General features: G+C 44.0%; 1 protein-coding gene and 1 long non-coding RNA gene across 10 annotated transcripts in view; one reads left to right on the top strand and one right to left on the bottom strand.

The window, feature by feature from the left end:
• LOC128333907 (uncharacterized) overlaps nucleotides 1-17,981 on the top strand; it is a 53,942-nt gene that overhangs the window by 5,806 nt on the left and 30,155 nt on the right. The gene's annotated exons all lie outside the window — the stretch shown is intronic.
• The window catches only part of PPP1R1C (protein phosphatase 1 regulatory inhibitor subunit 1C), a 75,658-nt gene that overhangs the window by 46,474 nt on the left and 11,203 nt on the right, over nucleotides 1-17,981 (bottom strand). For 5 of the 9 annotated variants that reach the window (XM_053269939.1, XM_053269911.1, XM_053269931.1 and 2 more), the window contains 2 exons: nucleotides 11,290-11,609; nucleotides 9,047-9,104 (listed from right to left, as the gene is read on the bottom strand). In XM_053269939.1, the coding sequence (XP_053125914.1) occupies nucleotides 9,047-9,104; nucleotides 11,290-11,370 (139 nt within the window). In that variant the 5' untranslated portion in view covers nucleotides 11,371-11,609. Of the gene's footprint in view, nucleotides 1-9,046; nucleotides 9,105-9,196; nucleotides 9,757-10,208; nucleotides 10,307-11,289; nucleotides 11,644-17,981 lie in introns of those variants that run through there. The other 4 variants (XR_008311112.1, XR_008311110.1, XM_053269916.1 and 1 more) reach the window with 4 other exon arrangements.

Raw genomic sequence — 17,981 nt, 5'->3', positions numbered from 1 at the left:
GGTATTTACATGAGCTTGGGGAGCGATCAAGTACAAACATTGTATGAGGAGGGTCCCAGGTTTGATCTTTCCTATCCCCACTTAAAAGGAAATCTCAGGTTGCTGGGCTGAGAAAAACTGTGCCTGACACTTTGGATTTCTGTTCCCAGTCTGAGTAGTTTACACAGGGTTAGATGGAAGACAAGTGCCTTGGTTTTCTGTACGGCAGCTCTATAATGAGCAGGATTCAGTTATAACCAAATTGAGGAAGTCGTCCGGGCAAAGGCATCATTTACAACAGCGTTCCTTGTTGCAAGACTTGGGAGCTATCACCTCCCATCAGCCCTCAGTGCAGCCCCTGACTAATTGCTTATGAGGCCTGTGTGAAGCTTGGGTTGAATACGCCACACATACCTCCTGGCGCTGCATGGAGACAACCATTCCCACAGGGCTGCACTTTGCCCAGTGGCAATGGGGCTCCTTTAAGGGAAAGAAGGCCTTCTCAAGCTCCTGCACCATCTTGGAAGATGCACACTTGCCAGTGCTTTTCCCATAGAGCTCTATGGGAAAGCACTGAGAAGGACTACACTTCCCAGAGCTCTGTGTGTGCCTTCCAAGATGGCAGTGACAGGGCTCCATTCATCTTAATGTTCCACCCTCCAGGGCTCCTCCAGGGAAGAGTCCAGCACTGAGCAGAAGTCTCTCACACTGTGTTATTGTTATTATTTATATACTGCTTTTCAACAACAACAAAAGGTCTCAGGGCATTGGAGGTGGTGGCGGTTCCCTGGCGCCAAAGGGCTTGCAATCTAAAAACAATGTGGCTTTTTTGGAGCCAAAAAGGCCCCTGCTTGGAAAAATAGTGAACATACAAGATCTGATGAGGCAGTGTTACTACCTCAGTCCCTTCTTTAACCCTTCTTCCCCGACAGTCCCTTCTTTAATTCTTCATCTAAGTTTAGAGAATATTTCAGCTAGACAGTGCTGAAACGCCTGAGAACTGAGCGTATATTCCACAGCAAGCTAGTGGCCTCTTCCTGCATTGCTATTTAACCATTTTGAGCATGTGGAGGCAAATCTCCCAGTCAGTGCTTCTCATGCCCACCGAGCATATCTCTCGAAGCCAAATCCACTGCCTGTCTGTTTAATGTGGTCTGATGTTTAATGTCTCCTTGGAAGCAACGGCTGAGAAAGTCAAGCACATTACTCTGATCATTTCTGGGAAACTGCCATTAGATCAACATGATTTAGCTGGGGCAACTGTTCCCTTTTCAATGCAGCCTCAAAAGAGAATGGCTCCTCTTTGCGTCAATAGCAATACATTCTTGTGCTTGCTATTTGGAATTTGCAGTGGCAACAGGAGTCATTCAGAATGAAAGAAATAGCCCTGAACAAATCTCAGAAAAGGAAAAAATTTCAACATATCCCCAGGGATTTATTCTTTCTTACTTACTTAAACCACAGAGCTTATTTATTTATTTATTTATTTATTTATTTATATGACATATCTCGCTTCACTCGAAAAGGATTCGGAGTGACTAAGGATAACATCAACAAAACTAATAAGCGCTCTGGAGGGATGGCAGCATTGGATGTTGCTGTGGAGAGAGGAGAGCGCCAAAGGCAGTATGGCGCCTGGGCACATGTACCCCTGGCCTCCTTTCCAAGGAAGCAGGAGGCAAATTCTCATTCTTGCACCCCTCCTGGGAGAACACCTCCTTTAGACAGCTTTAGACAGTTGTATGGCTTCCCAGCAACTTTCTACATTTCAGAAAGACCATCTGCCACCAAGGGCTCTTGGAAGGCACATGGCAAATGACTGGGAGGTGAGATTGTCTTCTCCCTCTGAGATGTTATAGGGTGGGGTGAGAATTAAGTAGCTCAGGATCTACTGAAGTAGCTGTCCAGGCATTGGGGCTTGCTTCTCCCTGCCTTCCTTTCCAGCCAATACTGGAAATCTGATTGCCTAGCTGAGAGGGGGCATGACCACTCCATACTCTCCCACACACACACCAGGGTTGCCTTTACTTTCTCATCCATTTCTCTTCCATCTCTTCCCCTACAAAGCAGTGCCTCTTGCTCTGTTTTGTTTTTCACCATGTCCTTACCATTCTTCTGCAGCAAGGACCTGGGGGCAGGGTAGAAGATGAGAGGGAATAGAGGGGCCAGGAGACAGGGACACATCTTCACTTCTTGCCCCAGGGTCCACACCGACCTTGTAAACCCCTTCTCTGACTTCATATAAGGCAGCTTCATGTATTATTGTTAAGAATATTTATGTATAGCTTTTCATTAAAAAGGTTTACAAATTGATTTATATAAGATGTACATGTTCAAGTGCTTTTGGAAAGCCCATAAGCAGAGCCTTGATGCACCAGCTCTTTGCTGTGGTTTGTCCACCCAAGAAGTGGTATCAGAGCCTTTGAACACCGCTAGCTCATGGTATGACACTAATCCCAGGGTGCAAAACAGTCTTATTCTTGGGCCATCATTAGCTCCTAGGTTTGATGAGAATCTAGAGCCCTATTTGGGCCACCTAATGGTACAGTGGGGAAATGACTTGACTAGCGAGCAAGAGGTTGCTGGTTCAAATCCCCACTGGCACACCTATATTGGGCAGCAGCGATACAGGAAGGTACTACTGAAAGGCATCATCTCACACTGTGCGGAGGAGGCAATGGTAAACCCCTCCTATGCTACCAAAGAAAACCACATGGCTCTGAGGTCGCCAGGAGTTGGCACTGACTCAACGGCACAACTTTACATTTAGAGCCCTATTTACACATTATTTTCAATGCACACACAATCTGTATACAGTGTCCACACATACAGATCTGTATGCGTAGACAGTTATCCACACATTATGTTCAACGCACGTACACAGTACACATCCTGTCTGTACCCTGCATTGAGAGGGTCTGCATCCAGGTTCACTTTTTAAAGAACCTGCATTCAGGTTCATTTTTAATGCAAAAACATGTACACATGCACACACACACACCTATACGCATGTACAATGTAAGGTCTGAATCCGTTTTATGAAACACATATAAATCCTAATTGCTATGTAGGTGGGAAGAGGGAGTGAGGTCCTGGCCAGATAACCTCTAGAACGGCACCCTCAAGGAAAACTATCAACAACCCTGCAGATGCAGACAGGTTTCAAGAATCTCCAGAGCCCTATTCATAAGCTGTGTTCACTCATGTACAATCTGTGTACAGCTAAAATAACAATCTTAGAAGCACTGAATGACAGAAGTAACAGGTAGTTGACTGACAACCACACTTCCTGTGCTCCACAGAGGGATTTTGGAATTCTCTGTTTGGTTTTGATTTAGTGCTGCTCCAGGAATATATCGGAGGAAAACAAAAGGACTAAGGAGTCACAGAATGCATCCTGTTGCTACTAATGGTTTCTTAATTGCCTAACAGGAAATCTTTGTAGGGTATCATGGATCCCTCAAAGAAAAGACAGATTAGTAATATCAGATAAGATTCCCTGACCTACAAGATGCCAATTGTCCATTGCAATGCTCAGCTTCAGGAGAGTGTTGGGTATGTGCTTGTGCACACACACAGTCCACAAAAGGAAACAATGAAATTCAGTAGGTCTGGACAGCACTGCAGATGAAATGGCCAGAGTTGTGTCCCAGAACCTTTTACAGCACACAGGGTTTCCATAGCAGATGTGGAAGGGTATGTTAGTGGACAGGTCAGTGTGGAAGGGGTTCCCTGGAGACAGAAAGGCTGAAGAAACCTGAAAGTCCCAATGAGTTATGGGCTGGTTTGGATGATATGGCCCTGGGAAGTTGTTCATTCACAAATTATCACCCTCACATGGTCGCATGAGGATATAATGTTCAAATGGTTCCCAATCAATCATGTGGTTGATATAGGGCTGGTTTGGACATTCAATCACTACATGATCATGCAACAACAGAAATGGTGAGTCTGGAGAGGTGGGGAGAAGTGAAACACCCTCACTCCTCTTCCTGTCACAGTTCATATTGACTGAACTGGCTGACAGAGAAGAAAGGTCAAAGAGTTAATAACAGAACAACTGGTGCAGTTCAGTGTCTTGGAGATTATGGAGATCATCCTAGCTTTCGTGCCTATCTTCATTTGAGAAGAAGGAAACTTTTTTCATTCATATGGTTGCCCAAAAGGTTTGGGTTCAGGAGTGGGAGTGGGAGCAATTTTGACTTTCCCCTCCCTCCAGAAGTTCTTTCCACTTGTATAAATAGCCTGGGGGCTGGTCCTAATATTAGGCAGAGTGAGATGACCAGCCTCGGTTTTAATAGGGTACCATCAAAGGACATCAAAGTGTCAGTACATCATTCTGTTTTTACTACCATGAAGGGCATCATGATTTTCTACCTCAGACAGGAAAATTACCTTGGCTGTCTCTGCTTGGCACCCACAAGAGTGCCACCAGGGCGAGGATCTTCCTATAATGACTTACATACAGATATTTGTTCACATTTGAGTAGCAAATACCCCTCAGCTGCCCTGATGGTTCTATGAAACCATGTGGGAGGTAGACATTGAAAATTAAATAATCATCCTCTTTAGAGCCCTAGAGTTTTGTGGCACCTTTTCATTATTATATAGACAATATCCAAGTATCCATTTCACCCATGACTGCTATTGTAGCAGGTTGCTTCAAGAAGAAGAGGAAGAGGATTTTCAAAATCATAAATTCGCCTCATAGAACAGTAACTGAAGTGCCCTGAAGTCAATTTTGAAAAATGGCAATTTGGACAACTAATAGTTCATTGGAAGCAAAGCTTCACTTATGGGTCAAAAGTTATTTTACTTCATCATCAGGCATAATGAAACGTCTCCAATGCTATTACCAGAAATTCAGGACTTGGATGACTGGGTCTCAGAATGGATAATCTAGGCACACTGTGTTCAGTGCACATTACACCTGGCTGCATGGCAAAGCAGTCATCCAATTACTCTGGTACTTGGCCAGGTAAATTTTCAGCCTGAAATGAGGCATGTGTTAAAGGTTTCTCATTCCATCATGTAATGAAAAATTATCCAGCATGGAGAAAGACTCTGCAGTTACCATTTTGCCATATACTGTAGATTCAGTGTGCCACGAGGCCAAGGGAGATGTTTGAATGCCTCTGTCCCTAAAGAAGAATTCTGTAAAGTGAATTAGGCCTCTTGGTTGTTTTCCTGGGAGAGTATGGTGTTGTGAAATATGGAATTCTGCATTCAGATTCATTTGTTGGTGTGTGTGTGTGGCGGGGGGGGGGGGGGAGACTGAGAATTTACCTCATGGGGAAAAAGAGAACAAGTGTCGGGTGGGAAAAGTTAGTTGTCTAGTGGAGAATTGGAAACCCCATTAATATTCATAATAGGTTCTGTGTAGCCAAAGTAGCCATCAAGGTTTTTGTCTTTTTCTTTTTCTGTGCAGATCTGATAGTGCCCCAGCCCACTCGCCCCCACCACCTTAAAAAGGATTCATTGGTGTTCATGGGCGTCCAGGGAGGCATGGGGGAAGTTGCCCCCACCCCTGGACTGAATTCAGTGCGACTTACTCCCAGAAAAGTGGGTATAGAATTGCAGCTTTTGCCCTCAGCCCCAGAAAAGTCCTGCCCATGTTAGTGTTCATGTAGAGACCATAGCTGATTTGCCCAGGCATGACTGACGTTTAAGAGGAAGACACTGCTTTGCATACCATTTGGTCCATCTAGCCTAGTTCCGACTGCCAGCAGCTTTCCCATTTTGAAACCAGAGATGCCGGCTAATGAACTTTCCTGGGCCATCTGCATGCAGAATGTGTGTTCTGCTGTTGCGCTATGATGCCTCCCTTGCAAGTCTCCCTTGCAGCCTCACTTGCCTGATACTGGCAACTGGGGCTGAGAAAATGCTAGAAACTCACTGTCAGTCAGAGTTGGCCCTGATTGGATACCTCAGTCATTGTTCTGACCATGACTTCCTTCTGTTGATACAGTGGTAGCTGATATCTGTGGGGCAGGGTGGGGGGGGGGTCTGCTCAAACAAGAACTAGGAAACTGTGTGTGGTAATTTTTCACTTCACGGAAGAAGACAAGGTTACACTGTTCGTGACTGCACACACAGGGCCAGCTCCAAGGCTTTTAGGGTCCTTGGCAAACTGTCCACCACAGGACTCCTCCTCCCTGGGTGACCCATTCTTACGGTTGGGGTGAGTTCACTTTGGTGGATGGGATGAGAGAGAGGAGGCAACAACAGAGCAGCTCTTTTGGTAGAGAGTGTTATTCCACCATCACCACATGGACAACTATGGGCACAGTGGTGGCTTCTGGGATCAGCAGCAGGCTTTTCTGAAGGCCCTGGACCCTCAGCTGCTGACCCCTGACTCCAGCCCTAAACACACCTCTCTCTCTCCCTCTCCCCCCACCCCCTTTGCAATTAACATATGTGTTCTCCAACTTGGCCTTTGGCCCCTGTGGCTGGGATGATGGAAGATGCAGTCCAACAACTTCTGGGGATCAAAGTTGAAGAAACTCTGATTTTAAGATCATCATCATCATGCCTCTTAAAGCAAAGCATCAGCTTCATTTGTCGAGAAAGTATTTCTTTTAGAACAAAAGCCATTAGTTTGTCCTATTGTTTTATTTCCCCACCTTAAAAAAATCAAAAGCCTTGCTGCTTACTGCCTAAGCAAAAACGTTTTTGAAAGACACAGTCCAACATTGCTTAATGGATATGCTATGCTGTAAGGCTTTTATAGAAAGTGGGAAAGCAACGCCAGTAAGAGAGAAGAGACAGGGCTTTTCAAATGGCTTTTAAATGGACCGTGGTGAAAATTGATTGGGAAACCTGTCCATGGCATTACTTTGAGGGCACATGAACAGAACATAGGACTAAATTTGGATTGTTCATGAGTTGCTGCATGCCAGAGAAGGGAAGTATCATGTTATAGCACATTAAAAACCACTCTGCATTTCAGCCTCAGGCGAAGCTGTTGGGAATTGCAGAAAGAAAGACCAGCTTCCCTTTCATGAGCCTGCCCAAACATTAAAATCATCATCAGAAGCCCTTCTCTGGCTTCCACTTCAGATTCCTTCTCTGGAATCAGATGTCCTTCTGGCACCAGACCTTCGGACGTGTGACCTGAGCTGGAATTCACTGCCACAAGATTGTGATGAGAGTCACTAAGGGGATTAGACACATTACTGGGGGGATTAGATAAATTAATGGAGGACATGTTATTAATGACGTCTAATCTTGATGGGTGTATGCCACCTCCAGGTTCAGAGGCAGCATGACTTTGATCTTGACAAGATCATCAGAGGAGGCTCTGCTCCACATGCCAACAGTGAGAGAGGCTCGGCTGCAGAGCATGCGGGACAGGGCCTTCTCAGTCATTGCCCCTAGGCTTTGGAATGCTCTCCCAGCTGGCATCCACACCTCAGCCTCCAGCACAGTTTTTAGAAAACAAGTAAAAACATGGCTCTTTACCCAGGCTTTTGTATGAGAGTATAGTTTTTACTGCTGCTGCTTTGTGTTTTTTGAGTATTAAACAGAGATATATTATTTCTATATCTATATTTAATATCTGTATTTTTGCATTTAATTGTGCATTGTTTAAATTATATTGTAAAACACTTTGGATAATTTTAATGAAGAGTGGTATAGAAATTCAACAATCAATCAGTCAGTCAATAAATACTTTGTTATTCGGTTTCTGGAAAGCAATAACAGGAGCAGGGTATTTTCTTAATCTCCTTGGAAATACTGAACTAGATAGGCCTTTGGTTGGTCTGAACCAGCAGGGCTTTTCTTATGGGTTTGCTGTTCACTGTGTTTTGTTTATTATAGTTCTGCTGTTTTTTTGTTTTGTTTTAATTTTGATCATTTTATTGTTTTTTATAGTCATTGGTTTTTTTTGTTTGTTTTTTTTGTATTTTTAATTGGTAGACTGTCCTGGAAATTCATTTATTGAAGGGTGGCATCTAAATTGATTCGCTGATTAAAACAAAGAATAACTATCAAACTTTCAAACATCAAGAGCCAGAATTTGCCAAGCTTTGCAAATAATGTTTGTATAATTTTACTCATCCTTACATATTTGATGCCATATGTATATAGCCACTTTAAATGCATCATTTGTATTCCACACCTTAAGAACATAAAAAAATGCAAACAATATTTGTATTCCATACTGTAAGAACATAACTGGTCCCAGTGGAAATTTTTAGACAGATAAACACTGTATAGCAAGGTTATTCTGCCCCAAACTTCTCCATATTATTAGCTACAGCTAAGTTCCATGTACAACTGATTTATAACTAGGGGTTTGCAGATCAGGCTTGTGATCAGGCTTCTCTCCCCCTCTCCCCTGCCCCCCCCCCACCTCTGCTCACTCTCTCCTTCTCTCCCCCACCTCCCACACACAAAGCCTCTGTCCATTTTGTAGGAGCAATAATGCATCCACACTAGCTTGACAAGGTTGCATCCATGTTCCTTCGAGAGATGACTTTAGAAATCATGTGTATGCCATCAGGGTGGATTTGATTTAAATCAAACTGATTTAAATCACGATTTAAATCACGATTTAAATCACTAGCAGGGTGGATAAAAATCAATGATTTTTAAAAAAAAATCAAAAAAATTGGATTTTTAAAAATTTAAATCAGATTTTTTTGATTTTTTTTTAAAAAAATCATTGATTTTTATCCACCCTGCTAGTGATTTAAATCGTGATTTAAATCGTTATTTAAATCAGTTTGATTTAAATCAAATCCACCCTGTATGCCATCCATTCTTTCTCAGACAAACTACTTATATTGTATGCTTCTTGTCACAAAAATGTTCACAGGATCCAAGATTAAATAATTTCCCTCTCATTTCTACAAGCAATGTGGAATGAAAAGCACAAAAGAGGTGCTGACCTCCATGAAACCCTTCTATTTTATGACTTGATCCAGAACCCACAGTAAAGCATAGTGCTAAGACTTACTTCTAATTCTGGTTTTATTTCCCCTGTTCATTTGATATAACTTAATATCATCATTCACTGTTGATACACATGGTTTGTCACTTAAAAGCTACAGAATTGACTTACCAGGAGGTGAATCAGTCATAATTACTAGTGATGCTGGTGTGGGCCTTCTTTTCCTGATCTGTGGAAAATATAGGCCCAAACAGTTTATTAAACAATAGCCACAACCTTAACTCCACAGTAAATGACACTGATAAACTGTCCTTTTAATACCTAATCTGGAGATCCCCAAAGCACCTGCTAACAGCATTCAGACTATTGGATTGCTTTAAAGATGATCAAAAATAGAACACTTCCAAAGTCTAGACATTCCATTTCTACAAAATAATATGCCCAGTTTTGTTAGTATGGACTTAAACTCATGTGGTTTCCGGCAAATTACTTTTTTCTTTATGCCTTTTCAGATTGCTTCATTGCGCTGGATTCAAAATCTGTAAAAAGTACAGAAGAACAAGTTTGGATAATTAGGTCTGCCTCAACTGGTCAGAGCTGTCATGTTAAGGGCACTGAAAGTATCGTACAAGTCTGGACAGTCATGTTGCTTTGGGCACTGCCAGCTGCCTGTACAAACTAACAGTATGTCCCAGAATCCTCAGTAATATCTCAGGAGATTCTGAGGTGCACTTTCAGTTTCCACAGAAACATCTTAAGATGGCAATCATTCTTTAGTCACTCTTCTCCAATACTCCATTGTATCTCAGCCTAGTAATGTCCTCTCCACCAATCTTGATGGTGATACAATAGAAAAGTTCTTTTAGGGCCAAGACTGTTTGAAAGCATTTTACTTCCTGATTGGCCTACTAGCTGTCAAACAACAGGATGTCTTCAGGGCTTATCTCTTAAGACAAATGACAAAAAAGTTCACTTTGGTCATCAGGGGTTTGTGTAACTATTTGGGGGGGGGAGTCTGTAGAGACAGGATGTTGCTAGGGTCAGATTAGCTCCAAAGGTAGCAGCAAACGTGGAAAATGGAGGGAAACATCAGCCAATTGATGGGATGATTCTCTGTCTTTCCCAACAAATTCATTTGGATCTAGGGCATTTTTCATCCATCCATCCTTTAATTACTATGTAATCAATCTTCCATGGAATTTATGGCAATAAGTCCCACTGAATGCAGTGGTAAACATGCATAGGATTGTTCTGCACAATAGGAATATTGCTTGAATGACTGTACTTCCACTCCCACCCACCACCTCACTTAAAGCAATATAGTACTCCATACCATGACATTAGTCTGCATGTCTCTGCCTCACCCTTAAGAAGATATTTGTCTATTTCCTCCTGCACCTTATCTCATCCTTCAGCTGCCATCAACAGCCCATGTCTTTCTGGCAAAAACTGCCTCCTCATAGAGGAAGTTGGAGCTAGAACACTAACACTGCATCATCCTGTGCACTCTTACCTAAGCATAAGTTATACTAAACACAGTGGTTGACATCCAGACTAAGTTACTCAATAATACTACTCAGGAGTTACTCAAAATGGCTTTTAAATTTCAACAGGAACACTCAGGAGTAATTTAGTCTAGATGTCACCCACTGAGACTTGAGTATACATGCATAGGTTTACACTGTAAGTATTTAAAATAACTGATTGTTCCGTTTTGATCATACATTGTTAGTGATGTGGACAGATGATTCCACATCCCCAGACAGATGGACTTCATACAGTCAAATATATCTCTAGTTCTATGTTCTATTTTCATAATTCTTATAGCGAATCAAACAGGGCTGTGAGTTTGCTAAGCAATTGGCTTGTAATAATTTATTTCCCAATATGTTCTGAAATATGGTTAAACCTTGCACATTCATTATTCACTACACATACATACACACAAAGATATTTTAAAAGCTTATAAAATAGTACATTATTCTATTATCTGGTTTGAGAGCACTTGAGTGCTTTTTTTTAAAAGGCTGTTTATCAAATGATAATTACCTTAATATCTATCTACATGACATTTTACCTACCACATTCCACTTTTTATTTTTCCATCGACTAAGGTCCGTTTTTGTACTGAATTGTCTTTAAAAAATTATCCAGGACCGCATTGATAAAAAGCACAGCTATCACAACTGGAAACCATGTTTTCTTAAAACAACAACAAATGCTTAATCATGAAGTTCATTTGGAGCATCCAGAGGACAAATCTCACTTGCCCTCTCAGTAGCAGCAACGTATTATGAGGAATTCCATTGCTTTTGCCTAGTTACACACAATTTTTCAGATCTGGAAACATGACACTATTAGCCCACTTTCTTCTCTCCTGCAGGGGCAGGCAGTGAAGAGAAAAGCCAGCTTACCTGTTCAGCTGCTTCAGGATCTATTTGACTTTGAAATAATGGTACAGCAAACTGTATCTTCTTGGGGCTATTAGGCTCCATGGCGAGAATTAGGACTCACAAAAGAGCCCAGAATGGCCAGAAAGGAGAGACAGAGAGTTGTTTCTGTGATTATCTCCTGGCACACTCCCTGAAGCCACGCCAAGCGCTCCTTATTAACAGCTGTAATTCCTGAGTTGGTGAGCGAAGCCACCTGGACTGAGAAAGTCCCTTATTCCACATCCACAGCTATGCCGCTGGTTGGAGCCCCTATGATTGCTTCTGTGGTCCTTCAGTCCTCTCTGAAAAAGAGGAAGGAACAATAAGCTAATTGTGCACCAGTTCCCTTCTGCATATGCCAAGCGTTCACTCAGAGGCTAATTGAAAATGCAATACTAGCCTGGCTTGGCCTGGTGCCCTGGGATTTGAAATAGAGGATCTCTTCGCTGTACATTACTAGCTGGCTGCTCCAAAGTGCAGGGTAAGCGCCCTTCGGAGTATTGCTGATGGACCATGCATTATTGATAGACTGAGATCAAGATGTTTTCAGATATGAGGTGCGGAGGTGGCACTCGGAGCAGGTGGGAGATAAGTAGTTGCTCCTCTGAGAAAGTATCTGCAGAAGTCCCCTTCTGTATTTGTTATGTGCTAAGTCAAGGCAATAATGACGCTGATCATTCTCCACCTGGTCCAGATCTTGATTGTACTCTTCCAGTGGGCTCCATGCCCATATATAAGGCAGGAACTTGCAAAAAACTCCAGATGGTGAACACCATCTTAAAAGAGGCATTTCCTCTTTCAGATGGGGAGAAATGTCCTTTCAAGCAAATGTTATCAATTCATTCATAAATCTGATAAATCATAAAACTGATAGAATGGCCTGACTAAGGATTCTTTAAGCCAGTGACAGCCTTCCTTGAAAGTGATACTTTAAAAGTATGAGGCAACAGATACCCAATTTTTTTGAACCTGATTTGTCTGTTTGAATAGAGCTTGATGACAACCACCCAGGACCGTGTGTGTGTGTGAGACATTATTGTTCATTCCAAAAACAAGTACAAAGGAGTTTTGCCTTTTGAACCTTCCAATATTCAGATGTAGAGAGGTGAAGGTCTGGTGTGTGGCGGGGGGGGGGGAATCTCTCCCCCCACCCCAGTTTCCCCCTTGTTTTGCCAAAGTTGGAAAAACTGGATTTCCCTGCCCTTCACCCTGGCCTTGGTGGTGGTGGGGTGGTGTTGCTCCCTTCAGGTTTTTTTCAGGGTTTCCCTCCTTGGGTCTTCACATTTCTATTCAGATGCACGCACCAAACACAGATCTTCCAGCTAGCTTTGAAGAATGTATTGACAAGACTGTGGGAAGTGGCTCTTAGAAAAATTCCTTTTTAAAAGGTACATTGGAAAAGGGCGACTAAGAGAGAAAGAGATGTTGTAGATATCACAATACATATACATCCTAGGTTTGAGAGCAAGAGGGAGAGGGATGTTGACTGGTACTTCAAGTTGCCAAATAAGAAGTGGGAGTCATGTGAGTGAAACCTATGCAGTCAATTGCCCATGACACCCTGCCATCAGCTAGGAGGAAGAGAGAAGCAGATGCCAGTGAAAGAGAGCTAGAGAGATGCACAGCACCATGTCAAATGTACTAAGAGCTGGTTCAGACATTACAGCAGCCAGCTAACAGCTGTAAATAACCACTAACGTGAGCAATGTAATTGCATGAGCAGCATAATGCCTGGAATGAGGGCACACGGTATTGTAAGATACACTTTTTCTAATCACAGATGTCATTCCCACAATCATTTGTGTACCCTCACTTAAGCTACTGGTATATAAGGGGGAAAGTGGAAAATGTTTGAAAATGTAACATCTTCACCAGATCTTAGATACCTTTTAAACATTACAGCAGCACAGTGGGAACCGTTTCTCCGTGTTTTTTCTGTTTTATCCCATGGTATGGCTGTGATGTTTCAAGGCCTACAATGGAGCCAATTTTATGGGTCCTTAACATGAAAGGTGAAATCATTTCTCACCTGGATTACTCTATGGAAAACTAACTCACATGGCACAACCATTATCCATAAAGGGTGCCTGTATGCAACCTGGAACTGAATATGCGAGGAAGGTGAAACCATGATATTAAAATATGACATTTGCAATTCACTTTGTTGTGATAAGAAATCAAAGTTGTGTGTCCATTGACCACATTCAGATGTAACGGCTAACCACGGCTTCAGGTTGGCCGAGGTTTGAATTCCAAATTGCACCACAGACATTCAGAAAACTGTGGCCCACCAAATTACAGTTGTAGGAGAGGGGAGTTCTCCCTGCTGTTCAGTCTCCGAGGCTGATCCCAGTCAGCTCTACGGCCAGACTGTGAGCGAACTGTCACTGCGTCAGTGGGTCGGCCGTGATTGGTCACGATTCCGAAGGGGACTTGCTGAGCATGCTCATGCATTTTCAGAGCACTCAGCCCTCCCACAGCACGGAAAGGGCATTTTGAGCCCTTTAAATGCTCTGCAATGTCAGCACTTCTTCTTCTGCCAGTGATGGCACCGCCACCACCCCCAAGCAGCCCCGCACTCTGAGTGCCCCACACAAACATGAATTCTCAGGCAGTTTTGGGACCTGCCCCCGGGGGGGAGGGGATTCTGGGAGGGAGGACTGGGGGGAGGGGTAAATTCACATTTGCTAGTATGGGACATAGAGATGGGTGAGGGCAAAGGATGCTGGGGGATCTGTCCCACCATAACTAGGGAGGATGTTGCGAGGGGTAAGCCCGGCAAAGCAGTCTATACAGAACCATCCAAAATCTGCTATTTGGCAGCTTGCTGCCAAGGGGATGAGCCCTCTCACGAAAGGCCCAGATTACTGGGAATATGGCTGAACTGAGCTGTGCCTACTGAAGGGCAATTCCCACCCCGTGGACTGTGAGCTTACGAGTTGAGCCAGCCCACTGAACCACCAATTTACCAAAGGTGCCCTCGCTTTAATGGGGCCCCCAACTTCTATGGTAAAAATTAGAACTGGTTCTCCACTACCCCCCTTTCCCCAAATCCCTTTGAAGGCTTGCACTTACCCCAGAGGTGATGCTGGCACCCCATGTGCCTGACTGGTCAGGTGTGCACATATGGGACGTACGTATACGCAAATTCAAAGTTCCCAGTTCCACTCTGTCTGTGTACTACTGTATGAAGTCAAACGGCCATGGGAAATAACAGGAGAGGGCACTTTCCTCTTCTTCCCCAACCCCGGGGCAGCAGAGTAGACTGAAAGGTCTGCAGTCAAGGATGCACCTGTGCACAGGTGCAGACAGCCAGGCAGGGGGCTTGTTTCTGCGGCAACCTGGCCATTCTCCCTGGGATCAGGAAAGCAGTCTCTGGGATACCCCTGCCCACCACTTCCCAACACACAGCAGCACAGCACAGCTCTACTTAGAGCACCGGTGTCCTGACACTCTCATGAGCGGGCGTAGTCCACATGGGCTTTGACACCCCTCAGTGCGACATAGGAAGAATTGTTCCAAAAAACTGTATTGATCCTGATCCTGCTTGCCCTGCTTATGAGTAAGCCTGGATTGTAAACACCCCATCTCCCAGGGGAAGTGGCTGGGGCCCTCTTACCCACCCTTTCTTTGTAAAAAAAATAGAACAGACCCCACTAAGCCTCCCCACCTTCTTCCCCTGTGCAGATTTTCATGCACCCAAGGGACATCCAGAAGCTCCATCTGTCATTGCCCAGACACAAGTGCAGAGGGGAGGGGGAGACACTGGGATGGACCTTTCAACCCATTCAGAATCCCCGTGATCCTTGTCCACCGCTGCGCCATATGCAGATCTCCCTGTTTGCATGCGTGCCCATGGCTGACTGTACACACACACCCCTTGTAAAATGTTCCCACCCAGCACTGTGATGTTGTGCCCTGTTTCTGTTGACACCTGTAGTGCTTGTGAACATACATGGCTGTAGCTCTCTTCTCAGGGAGCAAAGAACTTAGTGCCCATCATGTCATTCCGTGAGCTCTCCCAATCGCTTGTAAGGTGGGGGGAGCAAGGGACAGAGTGGAATCAGGGATGCTGCAGCACAACCGTGCTGCTTGACAGGCTGACAAGTCTGGGATGGGGCATGGTGGCATCCCTGTAGCCTGGCAACTCCATAGCTGCATAGCTGACAGGAGGACTGGTTATTCTGAGAGGCTGCCAGTGAGAAGTGCCAAAAACATGGAGCAGCCACTTCCTTGGGTGGGTTTGTGCCGCCACCTCTATGACTGGGACTTGAAAATGGGCACAACACTGTGGCTATAGCTGTGCCAGCGGTTGGACATAATGCTTCAGTGGCAAAACTGCAGTTGGCGGTGAACTTTAGAGATAATGGAAGATTCAAATTGGAGTTTGGCGAGGCAGACCAGAGGTCACTTTTGGCCTGTAACCACAGTTTCACACATTTGGGCGTAATGGAGTTACAACTTTGGCCAACTTTGCTGTTACATCTGAACATGGCCATTGAGTCCTTTCAACATGGCCACTGAGTCCATTCAGCTAATTGCTGTTTGCAAACATTTACAAATCCAAAGCAGAGGCGGCTTACTAATGAGGCAAGGTGAGGTGACAGCCTCAGGGGGTGCCTGCCTACACCTTGGCCAGATGACTCTGGGAATCTCACCTCATCTCAACCACCCGTGGCTATCACCTCATCCACCTGCTGCTCCTTGTGCTGCCCACCATCCAGAACACTGCTGCCTGCCACCACCCACAGCCTCCCCCTTCTCCTGTGACTTACCTTTTGAGTCAATGGGGATGGGTTTTTTAAAGCTCCATCCGCACATGCTCAGAAAGTAAGCTGCAGGAGAAGGGAAAGGCGGTGCTTCATGTGCTGCACACCTTCTGAGTGGAAATTTAAAATCCATTCCCATGTGTTTAGAAGGTAAGCAGTAGGAGGAAGGAGAAGGGGAAAGCAGCACACTAGGAAGGGGCCCAGCCCCTTGACACTGGCATCTGCATTAGGGGGCATGGCTAGCATGGTGTGGTGCTACCTCAGGCAACACCAAAGCTTAATCCAGAATCAAAGACAGATTTTTTACATTTTGCTTTCTGTGAAAATGGCGAGAAGAGCAAAGAGGTTTGTGGGGTGGGTGTATCCTGTCTCATCCCTTGGACTGTCAATCTGTGCTCATGTGCTTGGGAGTAAACCCCATGAGGCTTCTGAATAAAGATTTGGATAGAAACCATCTGTGGTTGGTTACTTGGTGGTATTGGGAAACGTCCAGGGCACAAAAAATGGTGCTAGTCAACTTGAAACATCACAAAGAATGACAGGAGGGCTTTGTGGTCTGGAACTAGGTCCATTATGGAACCAGCCTGATCCTTTCCCCAAAATAATTAAATAAATCTGTCATTACATTGGCTTTGGTAAGTTGTATCTCCTCCTCAAGGGCTAGGACATGTGCCAGAATCTGGGCCACATTTCAGTGGGGTTTTGCTTTTGGTGGGGGACAAGAGTCACACCAGCAGTCATCTTGGATAGATTTAATATTAAATTGCTAAGCCCACCTACTCCATCAAACCAAACTATTTTTTAAAAGCCAAGTGAGGATTTGCTGTGGTTATTTCATATGCAGTCTTCAACCCCAGCAATATTATCAACACAGCTGAAACTGCCAAGCCAGTGGATTTATGGCTTTGGCTTGTGTAATTAGTACACAGACGCACTTATAACAATATCACGAGTCACTCAGTGTGCAGAAGCAGTCAGTAGATCAGAGACAGAGATCATAGGTGCCAATGATCCCTAATTTACCAGGAGCAGAATCTGTCCCTGATAAATCACTGTCCCTATTTTTGCATCTTCAGGATGCCTTATTCAATTTTTTTTCATGTGAGTTGCTAGAGCTGTCATTCTTCAGGATTCAGCTTCCTCCTCAGAGTCTCTAGTAATTAAACCTCCAAGTGGATGCATTGTCTCTCTAGTAGACCTGCATGTACATAGATGCACAGCATTATAGCAAGTGGAATGCAGTCTTCATCTATATGCAAAAGTGGGTGGGAGGCTTGAGCAGTAATCCTGGGAATTACAGATAGTTGATGCCAGTGTTTTCCTAAGTTCATCTGCAAAATGGCTGAGCTCCTCTGTTTTGGTGACCTTGAATCATGTGGTCTACATGCACTTCGTGACCTGCTTTTCATTTGTGGCATGCTTGTAGACAGAATTGTACACCAGACCTCCTGGGCTGCTTGGCCACGCCCACATCACATTCTAGTTAAGCAGTTTTAAAATTGTTTTAAAATGTTCCCATTGCCTTTAATTGTTTTGCTTGTTTTAATTTTTGTCCCTCAAATTTTGTATTGTGTCAACTGCCGAGTGACCAAGGTTTTTGATTATATATAAATATTTTAAATCAATCAAACAATAAAATTCTACACCACGCTTTTCTGGTTGCTTGGTTATACCCTCTACACATTCACATTTTCATCAGCATAATCTGGAGAGTATGAGAGATGTGTCTAAAGAATATTCACATGTGGCCTGAAACATGGGGGAATGGAAGACAACCACCCCTCATCATCCTTGCCCTCTTTAAATGGGACTTGTAGTCAGGGCTCCATGTGGTGTTCCTCAGGGTTCCATTTTGTCTCTAATGCTTTTTAACACCTACATGAAACAGTTGGGAGAGATCATCAG

The sequence above is a fragment of the Hemicordylus capensis genome, chromosome 1 (genome assembly GCF_027244095.1).
Source record: "Hemicordylus capensis ecotype Gifberg chromosome 1, rHemCap1.1.pri, whole genome shotgun sequence".
Classification (NCBI taxonomy): Eukaryota; Metazoa; Chordata; class Lepidosauria; order Squamata; family Cordylidae; genus Hemicordylus; species Hemicordylus capensis.
This window is presented reverse-complemented; position numbering and strand designations above follow the sequence as displayed.